General features: G+C 34.6%; 4 protein-coding genes across 4 annotated transcripts; 3 read left to right on the top strand and 1 right to left on the bottom strand.

The window, feature by feature from the left end:
- The first annotated feature begins 8,582 nt into the window (after window positions 1-8,582).
- LOC117986562 (DNA fragmentation factor subunit alpha-like) lies at window positions 8,583-12,912 on the top strand. The gene is made up of 2 exons (XM_034973407.2): window positions 8,583-9,440; window positions 10,393-12,912. Exons 1-2 carry the CDS (start codon window positions 8,962-8,964, stop codon window positions 10,505-10,507), a joined length of 594 nt encoding a protein of 197 aa, XP_034829298.1. The 5' UTR covers window positions 8,583-8,961; the 3' UTR covers window positions 10,508-12,912.
- Window positions 12,913-13,366: 454 nt separating this feature from the next.
- Window positions 13,367-14,130, bottom strand: Ggamma1 (guanine nucleotide-binding protein subunit gamma-1). The gene is made up of 2 exons (XM_034973409.2): window positions 13,970-14,130; window positions 13,367-13,897 (listed from the first exon to the last, which is right to left on the bottom strand). Exon 2 carries the CDS (start codon window positions 13,803-13,805, stop codon window positions 13,593-13,595), a length of 213 nt encoding a protein of 70 aa, XP_034829300.1. The 5' UTR covers window positions 13,806-13,897; window positions 13,970-14,130; the 3' UTR covers window positions 13,367-13,592.
- A 1,710-nt stretch (window positions 14,131-15,840) lies between these two features.
- Window positions 15,841-19,723, top strand: LOC117986563 (prefoldin subunit 3-like). The gene is made up of 5 exons (XM_034973408.2): window positions 15,841-15,980; window positions 16,056-16,158; window positions 16,417-16,659; window positions 17,149-17,303; window positions 18,900-19,723. Exons 2-5 carry the CDS (start codon window positions 16,096-16,098, stop codon window positions 18,985-18,987), a joined length of 549 nt encoding a protein of 182 aa, XP_034829299.1. The 5' UTR covers window positions 15,841-15,980; window positions 16,056-16,095; the 3' UTR covers window positions 18,988-19,723.
- A 1,069-nt stretch (window positions 19,724-20,792) lies between these two features.
- On the top strand, window positions 20,793-26,979 carry Ufl1 (UFM1 specific ligase 1). The gene is made up of 8 exons (XM_034973404.2): window positions 20,793-20,950; window positions 21,300-21,431; window positions 21,522-22,507; window positions 23,137-23,411; window positions 23,974-24,137; window positions 24,655-25,113; window positions 25,399-25,610; window positions 26,765-26,979. The coding sequence occupies exons 2-8, from the start codon at window positions 21,349-21,351 to the stop codon at window positions 26,881-26,883; spliced, it is 2,298 nt and encodes a 765-aa protein (XP_034829295.1). The 5' UTR covers window positions 20,793-20,950; window positions 21,300-21,348; the 3' UTR covers window positions 26,884-26,979.
- Window positions 26,980-27,851: the final 872 nt, after the last annotated feature.

Here is a 27,851-nt window from a genome sequence, read left to right as displayed (position 1 = left end):
ATTTCTGTATTTAGGAACTCTTTAATTTTAAGGGGACAAAAAGTAGTTACTTAGTATGTAGTAGTAGTTGTTTTTAGATTTAAAAATAAATTATCCCCGCTTTACCCATCCAAATCGGTTTGTTTTTAACCGGTTGGGCCGTGAAAAGCTAGCAGACAAACACACTTTCGTATTTATAATTTTAGTACCTATAGATTATTATCAAGAACATAGATGTTTCAAATACATACTTAGTTACTAATTCGAAACTCAAATGCCTATTCCTCTAACTTAGTTTGGGTACGTTACTATAAGTAAATTTAAACTTCTGATAGGTAGTTATTATTGCAACCATTTCTATTTCGTTTTTAAAGCAAGGCCCTTGCAAGGCCTAACCAATTACTGAACTGGAAGTTCTACAAACTAGATCATATGACAGCGAAGTTAGCAAGCTACATGACACATCGAGAGACTCATTAGCTTGCAATTTTCATGCTTTGTTTCTGTCTGTACAACAGATTGAAAAATCTCTATTAATAAAGGTGAGTACGACTATAAGAACACAAGAAAAAATACAAACAAAAACTGCGCGGTATTTCGCTACGGAACAACAACTTTTGCAAGCAATTATTTTACAAGCTTTTGTTCGTCCGTATCCATTGAGTAAGACGATGGAGCAGTAAACCTCACATATTGCAGGAATCGTGAGAGCACATACCTATACAAAGCAAAGCTTCAATCAATTAGCGATTCCGTCTACCAAGGCTTCTCGAGAGCCTTCTACATCTATTCATTTCTTGCCACTTTCTTAATTGCTTGGAGACCTTAAGAACACTTTTAAATTACCAATACGTAATCTCTGTTCCTATAAAGTAACTGTGTGATTTGTCTTTAAAATATACTATGATAAAAATAGCGATACCTATTATAGACGGATCATGAGTTAAGATTCATGAGCCATGATAGACAAAATAAAAGTGCAGATCCAACGCGACGCTAATTTACTGAGTAGTCAGGTCTAGTCCATTTTGGTGGGCATTTGCTGTTCTAGTAATAAGTACAACTCTTTTGGTGTACCTATTTGTTAGTAGGTTGGGGTAAGTAAGGCTTTAAATTGGACAATTCAATTTTCGTTACGAAAGTGGATCTGTTCTGATGGCATTAAGTCGTTAACCTCATTTTCGTGATACAAGCTGTGGCTTCTAATATTGATTAACGATAACTTTGTTTTACTTAAGGTTTCCCCATTTTACAGCTGCTAGGCATTGAAGAATTTTTCTTTGAATTCTAGTCTGTGTACTTGTAATAGAGCCAAATTCTACCGATTTCACTTTGTTGTCTGTCTGTCTGTCTGTCTATCCGTCCGTCTGTCCAATCATGAAATTTGGCAGGTAGGTAGATCTTGTAGCACAAATAAAGAAAAAATCATAAGACTGTGATTACATCACGTAAAACAAAATAAAATGTGTTCATGAACAAATAATTAGTATTTTCAACTTTCAAAGTAGATGACTATTTATAGCTTGTTGATTCTAAAACAGATTTTTATTTATTTTACACATAATACTTACTTAGTTTTTGATAATAGTGCAAAATGTTGAAAAAATACGACTGTAGTACGGAACCCTCGCTGCTGTGTGAGTCTAACTCGCACTATGTCAGTTTTTACTACTTAAAACTATTTTTCAATAGGATCTTAAAAAACATTCTTACAAAGTGGCGCAGCCGTTTCAAGTTTATAGATCTAGGTAATTGAGAATTAGAAACTATAGATTTTTCCTAGTTCGTTAGTAGTTTAGAATAGAAACTAGAATAGTTTGTAATATATGTAGTATATGTAATAATAGTTTGTAAACGAAAATTTGGCTAATCTATAACTATCTTATAGATTCATAGTGTGTCTGTCCTGTCTGTCAGTCTGTCTGTCTGTTACCTTTTCACGGCCCATAATTTTAACGAAATTGGATTCAGATCACGGAGTCCCAGAGACGGACATAAGCTACTTTTTATTCCTGAAAATCAAAGAGTTCACGAGAATATACATAACGTAATCCCACACGGATGGGCATCATCTATAATTGTGAAGCTGCGAATGTTTCGGAAACTTGTACTTCATTACTTACAAGTTTCCGACATATAGATAGTGAGATACTCCATTGTAAAAGTTTTATTATAAAAGGTAGGTAGCTGATAGCTCCCATTTCCATTACCAGCCCAGTGAACTTCGTATTTTGTGGAAGTAAGTATAACATCGACTTACGCTTGGGAGTCGAACAACTTCCGTTCACTTTGCACTATCCAACTTAGCATAGCCATCTACTTACTCCTATTTTGGCTTTTAGCTTTAACATAAGATTATCTGATACAGGTATTTTATAAGATTTTTGTCACTTTTATTTAAAAAAAATAGATTTTTAGATAAAATTATATTTGCTGAAATTATCCAAAATTACGAAATTTGACTTTCAGGTTACTATTTACCCGAATAGAAAGATATGTAGCGCACGGAAAAGAATTTGAGACACTTTTTTCCCAAGTGCAAGGTTAATTTTATACAAGTGATTTCAGTTTTTATACTTAATACGATGTGCAGGTAAATTCGAAGCCGTTAAATTATTTATTTTGTACCGTAAAATATGTGATCGCGGTAAGCAATGTTAAAAATGCATCTCATGAGTTATTGGACGACCCACTTCACAGTCTATCGGGGGCTACCGCTACCCACTAGGTACATTTTCGAGTAGGTATCTACATTCATACAAGACAGTTTGATGTGTACACACACATCGAGCTGTCGAGCACACTTGCGATACCTACATTTACAAACATTTTTATTAGTTGAGCTCTATTTTTAAAAAAGAACATGAGGCACCTTTTTTTGGAAGCGGGCTAACCTGGAAGGGGTATGGCAGTTTTTATTAAACCTATGCCCCTTTGGTTTTCACACGGCATCGTACCGGAACGCTAAATCGCTTGGCGGCTAGGTTTTGCCTATGCCTTTTATGAGCGCTTTTTCATTGCTATATAATAAAACGGACACGAACACAATGTTTCCATCAATCTACCACTAATAAGACCAAAGCCCTTACCACTGCGCCAGGGAGTAAATAATATGATGGACAAGCGGGTGCTTCGAAAATCAAGCAACAATTTTTAAAAATGTTTGCTCTAATGTCTGTGTCACTTGGCTGTGGCGAAGCTATCTGATATTAATTTAGCAATGTGCAGGAAAGTATCTCCTAAAATATACATAGAAATATCGCAAAATACTTTATACCTACCCGACATTAGCTCAGCATAATATTATTAGGTGTGTTCATATTTTATTTCCAAGCAAATTTTTAGTGACCTATTTACTTATTTAAACGGAAAAACCAAGGCTAGAGCCACAATAGCCTAGTGGTTAAAACGTCCGCTTCCTGTTCGGGAGGTCGGGCATTTTAAGCACTTAAAATGCAAACATTTGGCTAGCGTGGCGGACTATGGCCTTATTCCTTCTCATTCTGAGAGGAGACCCGTTCTCAGTAGTGAACCGGTTATGGGTGATCATGATGAACTGAAGCTATTGAAATTGAAACATATTAGTTAGCAGTGAAGCCTAACAAATTACATCGATAGCTCTACAAAACGTAACATGCACCTGGGACCGGACAGGTGACCTCTGCCCTCGACCGGCATACCCCGCTGAAAATAAATGTCACTGCAGCTAATTTTAAAACTGAGGTTTAAAGGTCATTATTTTTATCTGGGTACTAGGTACTTAGCAGCATGAAAAGTACTACGAATTATTATTCTGTGGTATACGGGCAGGCAATTGAAGCTTTTTGGTCTAAGTTTTTTACTCAATATTTAAGTGATTATTATTGCCGTCTCATAAGACGTACAAGTTGCTTGCGTTGCGCTCTTAAATTAAATAGAAATAATTTAAATAAATTTTCAGTGAATTCAATTTTAAGTACGTACTTACTTACAATTTGAATTACTCTTAGGTGTATAAATAACGTTTCGTTTTTAGGGTTCCGTACCTCAAAAGGAAAAACGGAACCCTTATTATAGGATCACTTTGTTGTCTGTCTGTCTGTCTATCAAGAAACCTACAGGGTACTTCCCGTTGACCTAGAATCATGAAATTTGGCAGGTAGGTGGTTCTTTTAGCTGGCATTAGGGGAAAAATCTGAAAACCGTGAATTGGTGGTTACATCACACAAAAAAAATTAAATTGTGGTCATAAATTAGTAATTAGTATTTTCAATTTTCGAAGTAAGATAACTATATCAAGTGGGGTATCATATGAAAGGGCTTCACCTGTGCATTCTAAAACAGATTTTTAATTATTTTTGTGCATCATAGTTTTTGAATTATCGTGAAAAATGTCGAAAAAATACGACTATAGTACAGAACCCTCGTTGCGCGAGCCTGACTCGCACTTGGCCGGTTTTTTAATATTTTATTTAACAAAAGATGTAGGTTTTAATTAAAACTGAATCAAGACAAATGCTCAGCTCTATAAAACGTGAAGCAAGCGCGTAAAACCGAATAGGTAACCTCTGACCTCGACCTGGAAAACTTGCGGGAAGGTCACTGCAGCGAGCTAAACTCGCGGGGATTCCACAGTACTAATATTAGATAAAATATGCCATGAAGGTACCTACTACTGTAATAGAACGAACGAATATTTGTTTAGAACGCAAACGTACTGATGTAGGTCCTAAATAAGCATCATTCAATGTCATCATCATCACCATCAACCGATAGTCGTCTACTGCTGGACATAGTTTTCTTGTAGGGACTTCCAGATGCCACGGTCTTACACCACCTGCATCCAGCAGTTTGATGTCGTCTGTTCATCTAGTGGGCGGTCCACCGACACCGCACTTTCTGGTGCGAGATCACCATTTTAGCACTTTGGGACCCCAACTTCTATCGGTTTCCCGAACTAAACTAAAGTCGTGACGGGAGACGTGTGGGTGTGCGTGGCGTCTCCGCACCTCATACCGCGATTGCCACCTCAACCTGTCGCGGACTATAGCTATAGGTTTAGAAGTAGATAGATCTAATTAGTGAATTAGAACAGCTCTTTCGTAAGTTGGCGGGTAAAATGACACAAATTATGTAGGCACATGCAAATTATCCAACTCTACTGCTCGCATGATTAATTAGAATAAATTATTATATTGACTTAGGTACTTGGAAACCTATTATCCTGGGATGCCGGGAAAAGTTTTTCAATAATCAAGTATTGGGTCTTGTGTAACGTATTACAATTACTCTTTTGGGAGTTACCGTAAAATTTACTTACCTTCAATCAGCGGCGGACTACGTTCGTCGGAGGCCCAGGGTCATTGCAAGATGAAGTCCCATTATCACACTAATCACACTAATAATATTATAAAGGCGAAATTTTGTGTGTGTATGTGTGTTTGTGTGTGTATGCGTGTGCGTGTGTGTATTATATATTAGAGTTAAAGATGTTGCATGTAAATAGCAACACACAATAGGTAAAAATGTCATTAAAAAAAACTTATTCACCGCGGGTAACATTTCGATTCTCATTAATTTCTCAACATGTTCGATTTTCAAATAGATAGGTATCCACTTGACCATTCTACGTAATCCTACCGAGCTGGCTCGAGCATTGAAAGCATTATTTAATTATTATTTATTTACCTAAAGGACAGCTAATGTTTTCTCTGGGAATATCTCTCCGGACGTTCGGTCGTTTATTCTGACCCAATGGCCATGGTAGTTTTAATAATGAAAAAGTTTATCCCCGTAGAGTGCTGTTTGTAGTTGTGAACTTGTGAGCATAGATTTAAAATATAGGTGTACATATTAGGTATAATACCAGCGACTTAGCCCGCCTGGATTTAGGTTTTGTAAACTTTAACCGATTTTAATCATTCTTTCACCATTTATCATCATCAACAACCGATAGACGTCCACCGCTGGACATAGGTCTCTTGTAAGGACGTCCACACTTCACGGTCTTGCGCCGCCTGAATCCAGCGGCTCTCTGCGACTCGTCTGATGTCGTCCGTCCACCTAATGGGGGTCTTCCAACGCTACGCCTTCCGGTGTGAGGTCGCCATTCCAGCACCTTGGGACCCCAACTTCTATCGGTTTCCCGAACTATGTGCCCTGCCTATTGCCACTTCAGATTCGCAACCCGTTGAACTTTGTCGGTTACTCTAGTTCTCCTACGGATCTCCTCATTTCGGATTTGATCACGTAGTGAATGGAAAGATGGAGAGATGGATAGCCTCTCTCCATCGTCCGCTGACTGACTCTACTGGGCTTTCTTATGAGGCCTATAGCTAGCAACTATGTCTTTTACCATTAAAAACTTACTAATTGTTAATTAGTTGCATTAAATATGGGAAGGTAGAAAGTAAAACTATAGATACACATTATAGCCAGGGTGAAGCTGAGAAATGCATTCTAGAGCCGAGGGTAGACAGGGGTGGAGAGAATATTGATCTCCCCCCGTCGCGCCACAGTCTGACCGAACGTGACCCCCGTGTTGGATAGGTTAATAAGTAGGTAAATAGGTGCCAATACCACATTTCACGACAGTAAAGGAAACTCGTAACAAAACGTCAAGGCTTCGACGTCACCGGCAGGCGTCAAAAAAATTCCTACATTAGTTGGGTAGCCGATGAATCTTCTATTTTTCTTTGATTTCATATCACCCATAGCCTAATATTTGACATAATATTTATCGTCGATTCAGGATCAAACCTAGAGGTATCTCACTCTAGTTCACTGTGAGGATACTTGCAACAACCTGATCTACGTTTTCTGGGATTAATAATTTACAAAGATTCCTATCTTTGTAAATTAATCATTTTATTTGTATTGTTATTTATTAGTTTCTCTACGTGATCAAATCAGAAATGATAAGATTTGTAGGAGAACCAGATTAACCGACATATCTCAGCGGTTTGCGAAGCTGAAGTGGCAATTGGCAAGGTACATAGTTTGTAAAACCGATAGACATTGGAGTCCCAAAGTGCTGGAATTGCGACCTTACACCAGAAGCGTTGGAAGACCCGCGCTAGGTGGGTAGGCGAAATCAAACAAGTAGCATGCAGAAAGCCGCTGGATCCAGGCGGCGCGGAGCAAATCCGTGGCCTGTGGAAGTTCCTACTAGAGACGTCTACATGTCGATGATGATGATAATGTTATTTATCAGCAATTATTTTTATTATAAAGCTTCTGATAAATATGGCCATACCTTCAGAAAAGTGGAGCAAATGAGTTTTGGTGAAGCTACTTTACTTAACTAGGTATTTGCTTTAACTTTGCAAGATGTTAGCTCTCCTACTTAAAAATTGCACTAGCAATAGTAAAGATGGGTAGAGCTTAAACAAAACAACGAAAACAAAAACAGAGCTAAAACAATGGTTTGTTAGCTTTGTTCCTAAGCCGCCTGAAGTCATTATGAGAATTGGCAACACGTGTCTCGTAGTTTTAAGGAAATATATTTTTAGCATTTGGCCTAGGTAAGCAATATTTGGAATTAGCATCGTCATCAATACATCAGTGGTCCACTACTGAGCACGGGTCTCCTCTCAGAATGAGAAGAGTTTGCGCCATAGTCCACCACGTTGGCTAAGTGCGGACTGGCAGGTTTCAAACACCTTTGAGATCGTTATGGAGAACTTTCAGGAATGCAGGTTTATTCACGAAGTTTTCTTTCACTGTTAACAAGTAGGTAGTGATATTTGATTTCTTAAAACCTATTCGGCGAATATTTTGTGTTCGGCAAATTTCCGGATTTCCGACTTAGGCGTCCTTGGGCGAAATGAATTCCAATAAAGATTCTTCCACAATATTATGACAGAATAATTATAATGCTAAATAGGTACTTTCCTTTATGATGTCAAGAATATTAAGTCTTATTTTCTCTATAATCTTCCCTTTAAGTAAGTAATGTAATGAGTAAGCAAATAAAATCCAAAATAACGGCCAATGTTAAAAATGATCTCAGGTTTTGACGCATCAATTTATCGAGCTCTTTTTATATAGACTATAGGTATTTGATGAGATGCGGCCGCTTTGTCAGAGTCAAGGTCAGTCGTACAAATTAATGACCAAAAACATTCTGGTCTTATTTTATACAGGCTGTATTCATATTTTTAGATTTTGTCCAGACTGCTCCTCGCTGTACTAGGGAAACAGTTTTTAAAAAAGCTTGCGGAGTGCAGACCGTTGCAGTGTGGTTGCCGTCTAATCGCGGGCAACTTGTACCTAACTATGTATAAAAAGTGTATAAAATACCTAGTAAAAGGAAAGAAAAACTGAACTCAGGAGCTAGAGCTAGGTCTGCAAGCCGGCCGGTTGGCTGTGTCCGACTTCGGAAATAATAATATTACCTATGTACCTACCTATATTGCGTAATATTAATATACCTACGCATACATTCCATAAATTACCTAACTAATGTCTACAAGACTGGCTCTAGAAAAAACAAAGAAGAGTAAAATATTATTTTGGAAGAGCTTGCAAATATTAACGGAGCAGGCAGCTGGGCAAACTGAAGTCTGCAACCACATCTGCAACTGAAATTAAACGAGGATTTTCACATTCAGTAACCAGACACTAGAAGAGACAGTCGTCTCGTTATTCATTATTGTAACTTTGCGGCTGCTGTGTTTATAAATAAGCCTGTTTGTTATAAGCCTATATTTTTTTAGTTAATCCCAGGTTAATCCGAATTTTTATACGGTTATTTAACTCTGAAAGAATATTTAAAAAAAGAAAATTTTAAAATCACACTAAGTTTTTTTGTACTGGCTAGAATTAAATGATCAATCATCAAGTGACATAAGACATTTCATTCAATTTCATTATCTATAATTTGACGTTCACTTAAATTCGTTTTAGTGGAAATTGTGAAAGAAATGTGTAAATTGTCCCATTTTTATTGAACGATTATTTGATATACCTAAATAAAATTGAGTTTTGTAAAACACACAAACAATGGAGGACGATATTAACAAACCATATAAAATTTGTGACGTGAATCGTGAAAAGAAGAAAGGAATTGTTGCGACGTCTTTACAGGATTTAATAACTAAAGTGCCGGATAAATTAGGATTGCCAGCTGAACATCTTACAGTTGTACTGGAGTGTGACGGTACCGAAGTCGACGACGAAGAATACTTCTCGACATTAGAACCAGATACGTCGTTAATGATTTTACACGGGAGCGAAAAGTGGGCGCCGAATATGCCGAAATGCCAAGTATCATTGGATCAAACCGATGATGTGGCGTTGGGGGACAAAGGCCAGGTTGCAAACTTGGTGGGCCGTCTGCAACACAATCTCTGTCACATTTCTTTACTTGGAGGACAGGATCTTGAACTTCTCTCAGACATGGACCCAGATAGCCTGGCTGATATTGTAACTGACAGGGATAACAGGATAATCTTAGAACACATAAAGGAGGCCTCTGGAAGGTAATTTAAGCTAAAATTCTAAACTTTGTTAAGAAACTCAAGAATTGCAGTTTTTTAGTGAGATTTAGTTTTTCATATAAATATTCTGTAATAAAACTTTCATTATTCTCTATTAACAAACTAGGTACTTTTGTATTATCCAGTTTAAGATGAAACTATCATATACTATAACAGGCTGTATATTTGTAAAATATATTAGCTGGTTTGCATTGCAGCACCTCTTTCAAATTTATTGTAATTTGTTTGAACAGCTTCCACACCATGTATGTTGATGACACCACCTCAGGAATCTTCACGCAAGTGCCAATAATGACCTTTACCTAAGTTTGGTTGGGTTAACTTTGAATCCCTAAATTGATATACTCTCTTTAATGAAACAGTCATTATCTAAGTGCAAAAAATATTGGTAATAATATGATTAATGTTATTTAGTGTTATTGGCCTCACACAAAATTTGCCAACATTAAGATGTTAAAATTTCTAAAGGGTCTTTGAGTTTGTTAGTCCTTGTGTTATTGCTTTTTTGTTTCTTTCTTGTAACAGATATGCCTACCACATGTTTGCTGTTACTGTGAAAGTAGGTATGCAATTGACTATAGAAAAGTTTTCTTACCAAACCTTTTTTTAAATTATCAAAAATACCTAAGTACAACGTTTAGATTCACTTTTGCATATTATAAGCACAATAGGTATTTGCATTCAGTTACAAATTATGTAGGTAGGTACTTAATTAAATAATGCCTCAGTATATCAGTGGTTTTGTCTAGTCTCCATATAATGAAAACTGAACAAAAATTGTTGGTTTCTTTAAATTTTTAATAGACTATTATATAGCATTATATGAGATTCTTGACACTGTGTACTTAAATAAGTATTCATGAATATTGTCAATGTTCTTCACACATACATTGTATGCAAAATATTTCTAAAAATCTAATTTTCACTATTGCAGAATATTACTAGAGAAGCGTCAGGCTCAAGATGCCATGGAACTATTGAAATTATACCATCAGAGTGTTGCTAATGGCACTGAAGATGTCTCTCCTCCTAACCAAGAAAGAGTGTAGTAGAACAGAAGATCTATGATATCATACTTAAGTCTTAACCCTCAATAATTTATTTTTAGAGATGGTTACACTCAAAAGTTTACAAAAAAATTAATTGAGACATGAAAGCTGGATTCACACTATGCTATGCCAGAAACCATTCAGCCATAATTTCCATTTATGCCATTCAGCTGGTTAAATACTGAAAAGCTGCATCAATTATTGTAACAATTACAATTGTCATGATTGGCTGAATTTACAGTATTTTGGCTGTAATAATACATTTTAGTTAATAGCAAGAGAAAGTCTGTCAGAGATCAGAGTCAGAGGTGATTGTGATCTTCATACTGTAATTGTCATTTTGCTATAATTGAGCCACAGATCTTTGGTATAGCTTTATATGAATTAATTCATGCTATACCAGGCTGGGTGAAGCATGCATCAATTCACACTATGGTGGAGCAAGGTGTAGAGTAAATTTAGCTTAAAAGTAATTTGGATAAACTTTACTTCAACTTGAATATACTCTCTCAAATTAAGTTTTAAGTGTAAGGGTAAATTTAGAATTCATAGAAATACAATATTAATACACCAAATGAATGAGGCCTTTTTTAAGGAAATACTGGATTTGTATAACCATTATTTTATTGTCAATACTTAATACATTTTTAAATTGATATAATATGCTTATTCAAATATTTTAAACATAAATTGAAAATATAATAATTGTCATGCTATAACAATTATCATAATAATATGGCTAGGTATTTTATAGTATCCATTTTCAATATATTATTATAATAGGTTTAGGTCTTAATTTATGCAGATATAATATGTTAAAAGTAGAATTAAATTATTAAATAAGGATCTAATCTTATGAATATGAGCTAAAATTTAAATGATCATAAAAGGAGAAATTCTAAAACAATAATATTATGATACTTATAGGGTTACCACAGCACAATTTTCATTCAGATCAGTGGCAAAGACTGCACATTGCATGAGGCACATTTTCGTTACTTGTAAAATAAGTTAATGTGTATTTTAAAATTAAGTCCTTTGTTTTAATAACATTGCAATTGCAATATCTAATGTCACTTTGATATTTTACTGAGATCTATATTTCTAATAGTTTTGAAATCCTTAGCCTACATCATTTCAATTTACTGTTTCTTTTAAATCTTATTTAAAAGCATTTATAATACTCTTCATGAGTTTTGTATAATCACTTCATATTAGAATCAATATATAATTAGTGAAAATAATATATCAGACAATAGGTATGCTAGAATCTAAGCTTGCTATTTGTAGTTTTTAGTTTATTTTACCGATTTGTAAACTTTTGAGAGTCTAATTGCTACAAGGTTGATAATCAACATCAATTTAAAAGACTGATAGTTGGTAATTTTTTTTTATATAGTTTTACCCCTAGAATAAGATTAATTCATTTAATTCCAAATTTGCTCAACACTATACAAGTAATCAATAAGTTTACCTAAGTTTAACACCACTGCCGTAAAATTGTAGCATAAAATTATGTTCAACAATTTCATGTTGCTCAATGTAAGTTTAGTTTAGCAACAGATAGGAATTGCAATAGGTATCTAAAGGAGTAATAAAATAGATAATAATGCATTATTTTGCTTATAATAATTTAAGTGACAAGAACACCATCAATGGATTGATTTCAGATTAATCATAAAGTTATTATATGTACTTACTTCAATTAATTATGAAGAAAAATATTGCACTCCATTAATAGATACTGCACCAGAAAAACAATACAAAAGTTGATAATATAAAACTATTGCATCTGTAAAAATATTTCTAAGCTCATTTAAAAGCACTTAAATTAGCCATTAAATAAAATAAGGTACCTAATATTATAGTGTTTCTGTAAGAATGCTTGGTTGAATATTTGTTTCCTTCCAAATATACTAGCAAATACTAGTGGCCATAGACCTTGATATGTGCAAAATTCGCCTTCATTCTTTATCTAACTTCTAAGTTTAAACAGGTCTTGATGCTTATGAGAACATCCACGAGAAAAAATACATTAGCAAAGTGAAATTAGCACAAATCAGGGTCTACCGATTTTATCAGTACCAACCCAAGTTAAGCAAGAATAACATCAGAGTGAAATTTCATTTATTGTTATATTATGATAATTATGTAATATGATAATTATGTCATATTTAGACAATGCCTATATTTGTAGTCACTTTTTTACACCCAGATATTGAAGTATGTGTGAATAGTTGTAGATAAAATAAATGAAGGCTGTAATGGAATTAGATGGTTAGCAAATAGGTACTTATCCCAGAATTCTGTAAAAACAATTCCTAGCTGATGCCTAATGGTGGAATTGAATTCATTGTTTCTCTTTGTATTTGTTGTGCACAAATAAAGCATTTAGATAACTTGTGGAGATGACTTTTATTTAGTTTTAATAACCTTGATGTTTTATCCAAAAATATCTTATAATTTGTTAAATATGAAGTCAAAGTTTTTTATTCAAAACTAGATAATGCCTGCGACTTTATGTGGATGTGGGTTTCCAGAAAATCTTGGGGAAAAAATCCTGTTTTTCCAGGATAAAAAGTAGGTAGTCCATCCCCCGAATGTAAGCTATCTCTGTACCAAATTTCATCAAAATCAGTTAACTGAGACTGTGGTATCTAGCAGACAGATGCACACTTTCACATTTTAATTTGGATTCATCATTCATGTGTGTTAGATTGTACCAGGGTATCAATAAATTAATATAATGGTGATGATTCATTATGTAGGCAACAGCTGTGAGGGCTCCAACTGCACCCTGTGAGATGGCAACAACAAACTTAGCCATAAAAGGATTAGGTACATTAATTAAACATCTAATTTCCGTTTTTCATTTAATAAATTACAAACAGTTAATTACATGATACACCTTATAAATAGTGAGACAATCTTTAGAAGAAATAAAAGCAAAATGTGTAACTAAACAAATTATAGTAGCACACAAAATTATCCACAATATACATAGGTAGGAAAAATTAAGGTGTTGATTCAACTTTTGATTGCTAAACATACAATTTATGCAATTGATACAATATAAAAATAAAGCTTACAAGACAGTGCAAGAACTTTTCTCTCTAAAGGGATTTACTTTTTGGCTCGAAAATCCGACTAGGAGACAATCCTCTTGTTCGTGCTCATTTATAAATCGTACTATATCAGCAACGGCTACAGAAACAGGAATGCGTTTTATCGAAGCCTCTCTTCTCAACTGTTCTGTCACAGCACGTTGCTGCTGTAAAGTCGATACCATCATATCCATAACGGCAGTGTCTGATAGGCCTATGTTGAAAGCTAAAGGCAACAATGCTGTCCTTACAAAACAGGGCGTAGCCTCACAGCTCAATGGCAAATCTGAAAAGGAATTAAGGGCTGTTCACATTATCAAATTATGTATTTTATTGTTTCTACTGATAAGTAACTTACATTGCTGGTAAAATTAGATATTTCGGCGAATATGCGATTCAATTTTAAAAGTGAGAGAGATAGGTATTTAATTTTAAAAAGGTAATTGTCCAAAGTTGACAAAATTTGACAGTTTTTAAATGTCATAAATGATGAATCCTATTTTTTTTAACTGGTTTTACGGCTCTGGGTTCTAGCCCTTATGAATCGTATAAACTCACTGTAGTTTGTGCGTATGAACAGCTATGAATCAGAGTACTTAAACCGTAGAGATATAGAGAGTTGCCATGTCCAATAGAAAATAGTTGATTGGAAATATGATATAATCTCTACATACGACGTTTGACGACCTCCCTGGCGCAGAGGTGAGCGCTGTGGTCTTATTAGTGGGAGGTCCCGGGTTCGATTCCTGGCAGGGGTTTGGAATTTTATAATTACTAAATTTCTGGTCTGGTCTGGTGGGAGGCTTCGGCAGTGGCTAGCGTAGGCCACCCTACCGGCAAAGGTGCATAAAAGGTGCATAAGGACTTGAAACAATAGAGACACGGCACCGTTAGGGTTGTGCTTACTTCGTACATTCACACATATCGAATCTTATTAATTAATAATTTTTAAACAAAATCTGAAATTATACGAAACAAGTGCCTGGATATTATTAAACCCAAAATAAAGTCTAAAATTTCTGCTCAAAACTAATTTTTTTTGCCAAAACTACGTAGTGCGATTCTATTACAACCATTCGTCACTATAAGTCCCGTAAATTGCTATTGCGCTGGGACCATGTTTCATTAACATCGAAATGACGTCATTTTGACGTAATAGACCATCAGCAAAAAAAATTGTACTGATTGCTCGAAACTTCAGTCTAGTGCTGACGTCACTAAAAAGGTGGCCACGCGCATTAGTGAAACATAAATTTGCCTTCCTTTCCTACTTCCTACTTAGAACTCCTTATTTCAGGTATAAATTAAATGCCCCAAATCGCTAATGCGCGTGACTGCCATTTGAGTGACGTCAGCACTAGACTGAAGTTTCGAGCTGATGCATGATGGTATATTTTTACATTTTTACTTAAAAATACGTCAAATGACGTCATTTCGATGTTAATGAGACATGGTTCCAGTACCCGTAGTACAAGATTTTACGTCTCACCAAACCAAACCAAATTCGAGAGTCGAAATACTTCCGCGTTACAGTAAAATGGACCTAAACAGCCTTGAATTGAAGTCAAATATTCAATGCCACTGATTTTAATTTCGCAATGTTTCCGCTTGGAGCGCTGGCTGTAGAAGTGTAGACAAACTTGAGCTTTTAACAAGGCGTTTAAGATCCAGTTTACTATAACGCCGAAGTATTTCGACTCTCGAATTTGGTTCGGTTTGGTGAGACGTAAAATCTTGTACTACGGGTACAGTGCAATATTTGCGGGACTTATAGGTAGAATATGCCCTGTCTTACTGTGATAGAGTAATAAAGGTCTACCTTTATTACATGCAGGAACGTTTGCTTTCTCATTCGCACTAAAACGAGAGCACAGAAAAAGTTACTAATGTGATAAACAGAGACGCAGCTAACCTATTTTTTGTCCCTTATCGTGTAACTGGTTTTTTTCAAGAATACTTGAAGATAATATAATAAGAAATTTTGAGAATTCGTGGCGTAATTGTATTTCTTATGAGTTATTTACTTGTTTTCACATAAAAAACGTTTAATACAAATATTGTTGATCGGTTAATACAAATATTGACTACTAAACAATGGTAATAATTGTCGTGTTATTCATCGTTACGTCGTGCTATCGCTATCTCATACGCGGTTACACAGTACTTTAATCTACCTATTATTCTATCTACGATTCTTTGGTTCAAAAGAGCTAGAACCCAGAGCCGTAAAACCAGTTTTAAAAAATGTACCTACCTTTTTATTATTTTTAAAACGTAGGTAGTGATTATATTATCTTTGATTATTTTTTCGAAGGGTTTTCGAATTTTATGATAAAGTTGCAAAAGTTGTAGGTACATAATTTGTAGAGGTAAGATGCATTTTCATTTTCTGAAATTATATCTATCTTAATTCTGATACTTATGCCTATTAACTTACGTTCCAGTTAGAAACTAATAATAACTGTTAACCATCACAATCCTAAAATGGAAGGCGACGGAGGTGAAAATTCTAAATCTTTTTCGGGAATACCAGAAGCCGTTTTTGTTGTGAGTAACATACAATGAAATTATAATTTTATACCATTCAAATTTACGTCGACTTTCTATAAAGAATAAATTCAAATAGGAACAAGTAACCTCTTGTAACCTCATCTGGCACACCTGCACCTTTAAATTCAAATATGTTTATCTCTGGATCTAGTAAAGCAATACAGGATTTTCAAATAAATGCAAAATGTAACAAATGTTTCAATGAAGTATAATTTATTGAAAGTGATATTATATTTTAAAATTGTGTTATTATAGGACAATGTAGATGAGTTTATGAACCTGCCAGAAAATTCTGAAGGCGTCGAAAAGGTACTAAGGCGGTTAGACGAGCAACATGGAAAGTATAAATTTATGGAGTACACATTAAACACTAAAAGGAGGCGTCTGCGACAGCAAATACCAGACCTTGCAAGATCATTAGATATGATTGAAAAGTTGAAGACTCAAAAAGAAGATATGGAAACACAGTTTCTTTTGAGTGATCAAGTATTTGTAAAGGTATTATATTGCATGTTATATACTAGCTGATGCCTGATATGCTGAGATGCTGTCTGATATTAAAAATCCAGTGAAACCTCATTGATTTCCCATCTTAACTCTAAGATGCAAGAATTTTGTTAAAATTGGTATAGCAATCTGGCTGTAAAGAGATGACACAGACACGCTCACATTTATATATTCTTAAGGATTGACTTTACTAAATTATACGCATTGAAGAGTGAATTAAAATAATCAACACTAACTTTTTTGCTCAAATCAATAAAATTCAATTACTCTCATTCAAAGAAATTTCTAGGTTATCATGGTATGCACTGTACTTTCAACAAAAGAACAGTAAAATAGAATGTTCTACGTGAAAAGAATCCAACCCACATAAAGGTTTTAGATATTCACTCAAAAGTTAAATATCTAAAAACTAACTCTGTGTGGGATGCATCCTTTTTTTGGACATTTTTAAATGTTCAATAATTATTTTTTGTGTTATAGGCTAATTTAATGCCTACAAAGACTGTATACTTATGGCTAGGAGCGAATGTCATGTTGGAGTACTCATTAGAAGATGCTGAAAATCTGCTAACTACAAATATGGCAACTGCTAAGAAAAATCTCTCCTGTGTTGAACACGACTTAGACTTTTTAAGGTAATAAATTACTGTATTGTTTTAACTTAATGTTGAAAACTAAATATCTGATGTGAGTGAGAAAAAAAGGTTATAAAAAAGTCAGCCATAATCTTTTTAACCGACTTCAAAAAAAGGAGGAGGTTCTCAATTCGTCGGAATCTTTTTTTTTTTATTTTTTTTATTTTTTATGTATGTTCCACGATTACTCGAAAACGCCTAGACCGATTTTGAAAATTCTTTTTTTGTTTGAAAGGGTATACTTCAAAGTTGGTCCTATGGTGGTGCGTGAGGTGTGGGTAAATGAAATCCCGTATTCTTCTTCTAACCACCGATCTGTATTTCTTGTGAATTTGTATATACACACAAAGATATTATACTATTTACAACGTAACTATATATACAACAAACTTGAAGAATAGCAAAAGGCCCGCGGTTCGATAAAAACAGAATTAAATTATTATAACGCGTGTCTGGCGTGCGGCCACTGAACATGCGTGGACACGGTGTCGCAGTGGCGCGTTGGAACAGACTGGCGGGTTGCAATTTATTAGGTCGGCATCGATATTCGATGCGCGGGCGCAGGCGGGTGCAGGCGGGACGTCACACGAACCGGTTTATGTAGTTAATTTCCTACAGAGCGGCAGTCCCATTTCAATTTGGTGAAGATCTGATGAACATCTTCGAAGATAGATACTGGAACTCCTCAACGGATAAGAGTAAATTGCTCGCGATCAGTGTAATAGCTTAGTAAACAGTAGACTTTTAACCAGTCATAGCATAATTCCATGGGGCCACTAAAAATTGTGAAATAAATTTTTTTTACAAAAAAAATAAAAACCGACTTCGTTACACAAACACTAAAAATTGAAAAATAACTTAATTTATTACCGAATATATTATGTATACAAGAGTTAATATAGTTCCATAATAATATTTTTTGGGGTCGGTGCCAATGAGGTGCCATGGTGGAGTCCCATAAAAATATGAAGTCTAGACGATTCGCGCAGCTAAAGCTAATTGGCACCGGCACCAAAAAGTATTATTATGGAACTATATTAACTCTTTTATACATAATATATTCGGTAATAAATTGAATTATTTTTCAATTTTTAGTGTTTGTGTAACGAAGTCGGTTTTTATTTTTTTTGTAATAAACACATGACAACAGGATTGTCTGGATCATAAAATTATGTTAACAACACACTCTTTCATTGCAATTTGGAAACCACAAAAAAGTACCTTAGAGATTACAAAACAAAACAAACTTCAGCTTATTTGTAGGCACCAAAAAAGGCCTTATGGTCTTATTGGAGTTAACAGTCTCTTCTAGCCTATCTTAAAGCTAGGGATAATTAGGGTTCCGTACCTCACAAGGAAAAACGGAACTCTTATAGGTAATGTAACCACAAATTCACGGTTTTCAGATTTTTCCCCTAATGCCAACATAAGACCTATCTACCTGCCAAATTTCATGATTCTAGGTCAACGGGAAGTACTCTGTAGGTTTCTTGACAGACCGACAGACAACAAAGTGATCCTATAAGAGTTCCTTTTTCCTTTTAAGGTATGGAACTCTAAAAATGTTGATGCTATCAAAATGTATATTATTTTCAGGGATCAGTGGACAACTACAGAAGTGAACATGGCTAGAGTTTATAATTGGGATGTGAAAAGACGCCAAGCGGCTAAAATATCTAGTTAATTAGAAAATAATAATTAATGCTTACCTACCTAATAATATGTACATCAATATCACATTTTTCTCTTAATAAGTTTACTGTAAAGAACTTGTTTTAATATAAAACATCTCATAAAACTATATAATACCTAAAATAAAGGGTTTGTACTTTACTCTTAATATCTGCTTTATAGAAATTAATAATAATTATTATTAGTTACCTAGTTTAATACTGTATTATTTTGATTTAATATTATAATATTTATGCAGTGATACCGTAGTGGTTAAGATGTTCGCCTTCTTTTCGGGAGGTTGGGGGTTCGATCCCGGGCACGCAGCTCTAATTTTTTGCGTGCGTTTTTAAAACAAATATCACTTGCTTTAACGGTGAAGGAAAACATCGTGAGGAAACCTGCATGCCTGAGAGTTCTTCATGTTCTCAAAGGTGTGTGAAGTCTGCTAATCCGCATTGGGCCACTGTGGCAGACTATGGCCTAAACCCTTCCCACTCTGAGTGGAGACCCGTGCTCAGTAGTGGACCGGTAATGGGTTGAATATAATGATAATCATTTTATTAATAGTTCAAAACCACCATGTTAAAACTAAATAAAACATGTAAAACTATCTTATTTTATTGTGAGATTCGGAATACATAATTATTTTACTTTCCAAGTAAGTAAGAGAAATCTATAGAAGTGTCTGTGATGTCAAAATAATAGCGTTTTACTTACTAAATGCATATAAAAATATATACAATACTATTATAACAAAAACATACTTTTTAATTATTGTCTTTCTGCATGTCTGTCTGTTCTGGCTAATCTCCGAAATGGACCTATTTTGATGGGACTTTCACTGGCAGGTAGCTGATGTTCAGGGTCTGTTGTATAGACAACTTTTTGATGGTAACTCGTGACAGTGAGAGTAGTATATCCCTTGCTGAGAATTAGGAATCCATAAAAGTTAAAAGCCATGAAATTGATACATAAGGAATATGCAACACGTAAGAAATGAGTAATGAATGGTTACTTTTTGAGATCTGACCACAGATCACTATATACTAGATCTGACCTCACTGGGTCCGATCTACACAATAGAGAGTATATAATCACTATGCCAACTGTATCCAATCCAGCAGTAGGTACCTACTATGATTAACATGATACATGATACCTATGCATGATGGTGACATTTTTCAAATTATCATATTCCTAGATATAGGTACCTAACTGTTAAAAACACGAACCTATACTAAAGCCCTTGTAGTCCCTCTGTACTGCCGTCCCCTTTGTTCTTGTTAGCTTATTCTAAGCCTTTGTTCTCCAACAGCGCCCCCCTGTCAATGTCATTGAAGTGCCAAGAGAGCCTTGTCCGTAGACTGAATAAAAAATCTAGACTAAAGTACTGTGTAACCGCGACTGAGATAGCGATAGCCCCTAGTAACGATGAATAACACGACAATTACTATTGTTTAGTAGTCAATATTTGTATTAACCGATCAACAACATTTTGTATTAAACGTTTTTTATGTAAAAACAAGTAAATAACTAATGAGAAATACAATGATGCCACGAATTCTCAAAGGTACAACTAAAGTTGTATTCCTTGAAAAAAATCGGTTACACGGTAAGGGACAAAAAATAGGTTAGCTGCGTCTCTGTTTATCACATACCACATTAGCAACTTTATCTGTGCTTTTTTTTAGTGTGAATGAGAAAGCAAACGTTCCTGTATCTACCTTTATTACTCTATCTACGTGTCCAAGTGTCCAACCCAGAGCAGTAAAACCAGTTTAAAAAAAATCTTGACACGTGAACCGACGTCACTGATTATGGACGTCGGACTCGGACGTCATTCAACTTGTTTTGATTTTTCTTCATCATTTTTAGACAGCAAACACAATATAGTTTATTCACGTATTCTATAACTATGAAGAAAAGATTCGGAAGACTATTCTAAAAACATTCCGATTTAAATTTGGGATTTGGTTTGTATTAGAATCCTTAAATTTATTTAAATCCATACTAATATTTGCGAAAGTGTGTCTGTCTGTCCGTCTGTCTGTTAGCTTTTCACGCCACATCCTTTAACCTATTTCAATGAAATTTGGTAGAGGGACAGCTTGCATCCCGGGGAGGGATATAGGCTACTTTTAATCCCGGAAAATTAAAGATATCCCACGGGATTTTAAAACCTAAATCCACGCGGACGAAGTCGCGGGTATCATCTAGTAGGCTATATAAACATAGGACGAATGTAAATCTTTATACATGTTTTATCAATAATACAATTATATTAATCTTAATTAAGTAATTTAATAATGAATTCTTGGTTAGGTACTGATATAGGTAAGACGGTGGGTTCAGAAATAAAAAAAAATTTGAAATGGCACCTTCAACTGATTGGGATGAAATTAAAAGATTGGCTGCAGACTTCCAAAAAGCACAACTAACCACTACAGCACAACAGTAAGTAAACAAGAAGGCTTATTATTATTATAACTATTTAATTACTTAGCATTAATTACTTAAATATTCATATCATAATATAATTTTCAGTTTATCGGAGAGAAACTGCATAGAAATTGTATCCAAGTTAATTGAACTTAAGTTACTAGATGTGATTTTCACAACAGATGGGAAAGAATATTTGACTCCACAGCAACTTGTTAAAGAGATAAAAGATGAATTATATGTGCGAGGTGGACGTGTCAATACCGTTGAACTAGCTAAGGAGCTCAACGTGGATCTGAATCAAATAAACATATATGCTGTTGATATTGTCAAGAGTAAAGAAGTACAGTTGGTTGCAGGATCTTTGATTACACACTATTATTTAGAAAAAATTGCAAGAGAAATTAATGAGAAGTTGCAATTACAAGGTCAAATTACAGTTGGTGATTTGACATTACAATATGACTTGCCGGCGGAGCTGTTGCAACATAGTGTTTTGGAAAAATATTTGGGCAAACTTATCAATGGTAGACAAGATCCTTCTGATCCTAGAATATTTTACACAGAAGAGTACATCACTAGGACAAAAGCAAAGATTAGAGGAGCTTTAATGGGTCTCCTTAAACCAACCCCTATTAGTCTCATCATAAGTCACTGTAATTTAACGGAGAGACTCTTTTTATACCTCTTTGATCAGTTGAATGCTCCCGGTGTACTTACTGGCCGGCAATCGGGAGCACAATATGTACCAACGTGTTATACTAAGTCACAAAATGAGTGGGTTATGAACTTTTATAAACAGAACAATTATTTGGAGTATGATGCATTAACTCGTCTCGGTATATCAGATCCAAAAGGTTATGCTAAAAGAGTTTTGTCCAATGAGGACATGACATTCTTGAGAAGTTGTGTAATTGGCTCGCAAATAAAACAACAATTAGAATCCGCTCTTGAGGAATGTATTGCTTCTAAGAGTTATTTAGATGTTGTATCGTTGCTGCCATCAGTGTTGTCAGATGAAGATATTGATAATATCCTTGAAACTTTACTAAAGAATAACTCAAAGTCAACAATTCTCTTTGATAAAACTGGTGAGTTTGAAATTTGGAATCATATTATTTTGTACTAAAACAATAACTTAAACTGTTCCTGTTAATCAATATTTATTTATACCTATCTATATGCTAAGTATATTGTATAAACAGCTTATTTTACGTAACATACTCCAATTTACCTAAAAAACCGTAAAAGACAATCATTAAATAAAAAGAAAACCTAACAGCTCAGAAACCTGCAAAAATTATAATTAGAATTCTTAATACAATAATGTAGTAATAACTTGCTTTAACTTCAGTGCAAAAGAGTGCCATCACCATCATGATCAACCCATGACCATCTCAATACAGAGCACGGGTCTCATCTCTAATGAGAAGGGTTTTAGCCATAGTCTACCACGCAGGCCAAGTGCAGATTAGCAGACTTCACACACCATTGAGAACATTATGGAGAGCTCTCAGGAATGCAGGTTTCCTCACGATGTTTTTCTTCACAGTTAAAGCAAGTGATATTTAATTACTTAAAATGCACATAACCCCAAAAAATTAGAGGTGCATGCCCGGGATCGAACCCCCGACCTCCGATTAGGAGCGATTTATCACAGCTTAGAGCAAAAGAGTGCATGAATTAAAAAACGAATTAAAATTTTATTTATTTATTTCAGTTATTAGCAATCAATTTATTGAAAATTTGAAGCAAGCATGTATGCCAATAGCTCAGAAAAATGCTGAAGTTATTGTAAAATGTGGCAAGTACCAACAATTTTGTCTTGAAAAGCAACTGGCGAAATCTGAGATGCAACATCAAACCCATGTAGATCACAAAGCTGAGAGGCGTGAGGAGCGTAGGAAGAAAGCCAGTACTGGCAAAGTTGGTGGTGGCACCCAAGGCCGAGAAACTAAAACAAAGGCAGTAAAAAAGCATCCAAGATCTAAACAGGTAGGTATTAAATATCATTTCAATATAATATTTTGATTATTTTTTAATGTTTTCTCAATTCTCCAATGCATTGTTTACTGTATATAGTCCACACCAAACAAATGACTTCTTACACGCCATTTTAACTCTATGGGTCACTGTCATGTCAAAAGAGGACTAAAATCTCAGAACAAGGACTGTTAGAAGTAGCCCTATTGTGACACTTACTGTTAGAGCGAGATAGCTAAATGCATTTAAGCTCTTGTTAGAACGTGACAAAATGATTATGTTTTGTCCTTATCACCGTGGCCACTTTTTTTTTTGTTTGTCAAAATGTATTTGTACGTGAGTATTTGACAAACAACGTGAAGTGTAGAAGGAATGACATTTCACAAGTAAGAAAATCTGCTTGAGCGAGAGGGACTGAGGGGGCCACGCTAGTTGCAAACCTGTGATTATACGCAATATTGTCATTTGTATATATCCTATAGGTACTTGGTTGCCAGGAGGAGATCGATTTTTAGTGACAAGTTTGCTGCTGTTGCTGGCTCTATTGTGTAACATTTGTTTGTTTTCATTTCAGATCGCACACGATTCTGATTCTGATGAAGCCCCAAGTGCTTCCAAAAAAAATCAAGATCAATTAGAGATTGTTAGCAATGAAGATGTAGAAAGTGTTATTAAAGAACCCCTGGAAAATGAAGGGCTAGAAGATTTGATAGGCCAGATTGCTGAATACCTTCAAGGGTACAATTTTCAATATTTGATTAATCAGTACCATTATTTCAGTACCCTTATTATAAATGCGAAAGTGTGTTTGTTTGTTGGTTTGTCCTTCAATCACGTCGCAACAGTGCAACAGATTTACGTGATTTTTTGCATGGGTATGGGATAAAGACCTGGAGAGTGACATAGGCTACTTTTTATCCCTGAAAATCAAAAAGTTCCCACAAGATTTTTAAAAAACCTAATTTCACGCGGACGAAGTCGCGGGCATCAGCTAGTCATGTTATAATATTATGTACTAGATGATGGTCGCAATTTCGTCTTTTGCGTGGGTTTAAGTTTTCAAAATCATGTGTGAACTCTTTGATTGGCCGGAATGAAAAGTACGTAGTCTACGTCACTCTGCACTCTCTAGGTCTTTAATAATATCCGTTCCAAAAAAAGATTTGTTCTAGCTTATGCTCGCGACTTCGTCCTTTCAAAAATTCAAAAACTTTTTCATTGTTTTATTAATTATGCTATAATCTTTTCTTTACAGACATCTCAATCAAGCTGCTTTAGCTATAGCAAAAGAGCTGGCTGAAAAATTATTACAAGATGCTAACCAGAACAGAAAGCAAACTCATTCTTCTGCCCAAGATAAAATTAATGTTCTTATAAACGATGTTAAGCTATATGAGAAGGGTTTGAAATTATTTCCGAACGATCAACATGCACAATTTATCAAATACCTTCTCAAGTCATTTGGTAGTGATATTCTTTCGGAGTTCTGCAAGTATGCAGCAAATCAATGCAACCTATCAGTACAAGTTGATGTGTTGTCAGTAGAACAGAGAAATAAAATAATGAATGATTTGTCTGATGAATATATGAAACCATTGCGAGCCTTGAATGTAGCATTGGGTGATCAGAATATGGAGCAATTTTATCAAGCTGTGGATGTATGTTTATCTGAGTGTGGAATGATTTTAAAAAAAGTTGATAAGAAAAAGGACAAGTTTGTATTTCTTTCTTTTATGTTTAACTAGCTTATGCTCGCGACTTCGTCCGCGTGGACTACATAAATTTTAAACCCCCATTTAACCCACTTAAGGGTGGAATTTCGAAAGATCCTTTCTTAGTGGATACCTACTCTTTACAAAGAACACACCCTTCAAATTGCATGTCTCTAGGACCAGCGGTTTAAGCTGTGCTATGATATATAAGTCAGTCAGTCAGTCAGGACTTTGAATTTTATATATACAGATGAGATGAGGAGTTTAAAATATTTGTTGCTTTTCAGACTTCTTGTTCTAAATCACAGAGAAAAACTTATATCGGAGTTAGAAAACTGTGAGGAGCCTGCATTAGTTTTGCATTTAGTATCGCTTGCGCTGTTCACTGTTCTCAATCAAAATATGTTGCATGCATCTGGTAGACAAGTGCCATCTATTGTAGCATTTTTGAAGTCACAATTGAAAGAAGATGATTTTGGGAAACTTCAGAAATATCATGGTGAGATTTTAATTCCAAAATAACAATTTTAATTTTATTTTATTTAATAGGCGCACAAAACAGGTTGTTCTTGTGAGTTGTAACTATAAAGTCTCTAAATATATCAAGGTTTAAGAGACAACCCCTAATATGTGTACACAACAAAATAATATATATGCATTGAACAAGATATATTTTAATGTAGATAACAGGTATATACCACGATTAATTTGATGTTTTTATTTGCTGATATTTAGCCCAATTGCACGAATCGTGACCACGACGACCGTATGTACCCGTTATCTACATTAAAATATGTCGTTAAACAACGAAATCAACTTACTTACTTACAACTTAAAATCATTATTAAACAAGATATATAAAAATTAATAAATAAAGTAGGTAAATCACACACACACATCATATCACTTTCCATCAGGTGTGATTGTGGTCAAGCATTTGCAATTTTAAAAAAAATGTACTTTAAACTAAGTTACTTCCCATGTTTTCTTGCACACTGTATGCATGGATTACTTAATGCTGGATTACAGAGACATCAGAACAAATAAATATCATTGCAGACATCTCTGCAATGATATTTATTTGGCAGTTGCTGATCCTTGTAACTTCTGTTGTATATTATGTCTTATATTTAATTACCAATAATAATAATTGCACAATGAGTTATCTTATCAGTGTTATGTTAAGTCACAATAGAGATATCAGATCGTTAATTTTTTGTTCATTTCTGGTTTTCATTTGGCATCTTTTTAACCGACTTCAAAAAAAGGAGGAGGTTCTCAATTCGACTGTATGTTTTTATTTAGATTTATTTTTTATTTTTTTGTATGTTTGTTGCGCGATTTCTTACTTGAAGCATCTGACACAAAATGAATCAAAAGTGTCAAACAAAATGAGACAATCGTTTGAGTGAACATTTACTCTGAATGAACCGTCTGATATCACTTAACTCACAATAGGGCCGATTATTTTGTACACAATCTCTAAACTAAACTAAATTAACAGGTCTAAATCTAGTGCTATCCTTTTCCGCAAGCAATATTATGAAAGGGATAGCAATAGATTTAGACGTCCCATTTTAGTGTAGTTTAGAATGTTTACAATGGAATTAGCTTATTTTAAAATACAGATTATATATTATTACTGATTTCCAGAACTGGTAGCAGCATACTTAACTGCCTCCGATGAGGAAAAAAGTAGCATAGAAGATAAACTGAAAGAGGATATGCCACTTATTAAAAATCTGGTTACTGAAGTGAAGAAGTACAAGTAGGTAGTGGCCATCAATTTTGTAAACTGAATTCTAACAAATTTTTAATGCTATAAGTATAACAATTATTTTAAAAATAAAAATATTATTTTGAAATTGACTTTTAGTGTTAGCTATGATACCGGTAGGTATAAAATTAGTTTAGAAATAGTATTAAATATAATAGAAAATATAGTAATTAGTAGGTAGTAGGCACTTTTCAGCTCAACTAAATTTTAGAGTATTTGCAGATGCATCTTTATCTTACTAATATAATAAGAAAAGGACAGACGAGATTAATTTAATGTAGAACTATCAAACCTCGTGACTGCCAGTCGTCAATTGTTGAGTGCGCTAAAACTTAAGACTAGAGGCTTTTAATTTAAAATTCATTTTCTGTCCCTTTTTAACAATATTATAAAGTAAAAGATGCAGATACTCTTAGGTTTAGAGAAAAACATCAGTATCGACACCATCCTGTAATAGTCGTGTCCACAGATATGTCCAGATATGCAACTAGCGTGGCCCCCTCTCGCTCAAGCAGAGGTACTTACGTCTTGTGAAATGTTATTCCGTCTATTTTACGTTCGCTTCGGCTATTGTAGCCTAGTATACTGCAACGCACCATTGCACAATAACTTCAAAAACAAAAAACAACAAAACGAATTAATTATTTATTTACAATACTTGAGTCAACATAACCTCACTTCACGTTGTTTGCCAAAATCTCACGTACAAATACATTTTGGCAAACAAAAAAAAGTGGTCACGGTGATAAGGTTAAAACATAATAATTTTGTCACGTTCTAAATAAGAGCTTAAATGCATTTAGCTATCTCGCTCTAACAGTAAGTGTCACAATAGGGCTACTTCTAATAGTCCTTATTCTGAGACATTAACGGTGACACGCGACGAATCATTCCAGTCACAGGCCAATAATATATTCCAGTGTAGTTCTGCTCAAAAGAGTTAGAATCCAGAGCCGTAAAACC

This window comes from Maniola hyperantus, chromosome 11 (assembly GCF_902806685.2).
Source record: "Maniola hyperantus chromosome 11, iAphHyp1.2, whole genome shotgun sequence".
Lineage (NCBI taxonomy): Eukaryota > Metazoa > Arthropoda > Insecta > Lepidoptera > Nymphalidae > Maniola > Maniola hyperantus.
This window is presented reverse-complemented; position numbering and strand designations above follow the sequence as displayed.

What these genes read in the sequence shown, in the direction of transcription:
- LOC117986562 (XM_034973407.2), top strand. Translation starts at nt 8,962, where the DNA reads ATGGAGGACGATATTAACAAACCATATAAAATTTGTGACGTGAATCGT. An exon ending in ATAAAGGAGGCCTCTGGAAG is followed by an intron (nt 9,441 to 10,392) that starts GTAATTTAAGCT and finishes TCACTATTGCAG; the next exon opens with AATATTACTAGAGAAGCGTC.
- Ggamma1 (XM_034973409.2), bottom strand. Translation starts at nt 13,805, where the DNA reads ATGGATATGATGGTATCGACTTTACAGCAGCAACGTGCTGTGACAGAA.
- LOC117986563 (XM_034973408.2), top strand. Translation starts at nt 16,096, where the DNA reads ATGGAAGGCGACGGAGGTGAAAATTCTAAATCTTTTTCGGGAATACCA. An exon ending in TACCAGAAGCCGTTTTTGTT is followed by an intron (nt 16,159 to 16,416) that starts GTGAGTAACATA and finishes GTGTTATTATAG; the next exon opens with GACAATGTAGATGAGTTTAT. An exon ending in GTGATCAAGTATTTGTAAAG is followed by an intron (nt 16,660 to 17,148) that starts GTATTATATTGC and finishes TTTGTGTTATAG; the next exon opens with GCTAATTTAATGCCTACAAA.
- Ufl1 (XM_034973404.2), top strand. Translation starts at nt 21,349, where the DNA reads ATGGCACCTTCAACTGATTGGGATGAAATTAAAAGATTGGCTGCAGAC. An exon ending in ATTGCTGAATACCTTCAAGG is followed by an intron (nt 24,138 to 24,654) that starts GTACAATTTTCA and finishes TTTTCTTTACAG; the next exon opens with ACATCTCAATCAAGCTGCTT. An exon ending in GTTGATAAGAAAAAGGACAA is followed by an intron (nt 25,114 to 25,398) that starts GTTTGTATTTCT and finishes GTTGCTTTTCAG; the next exon opens with ACTTCTTGTTCTAAATCACA.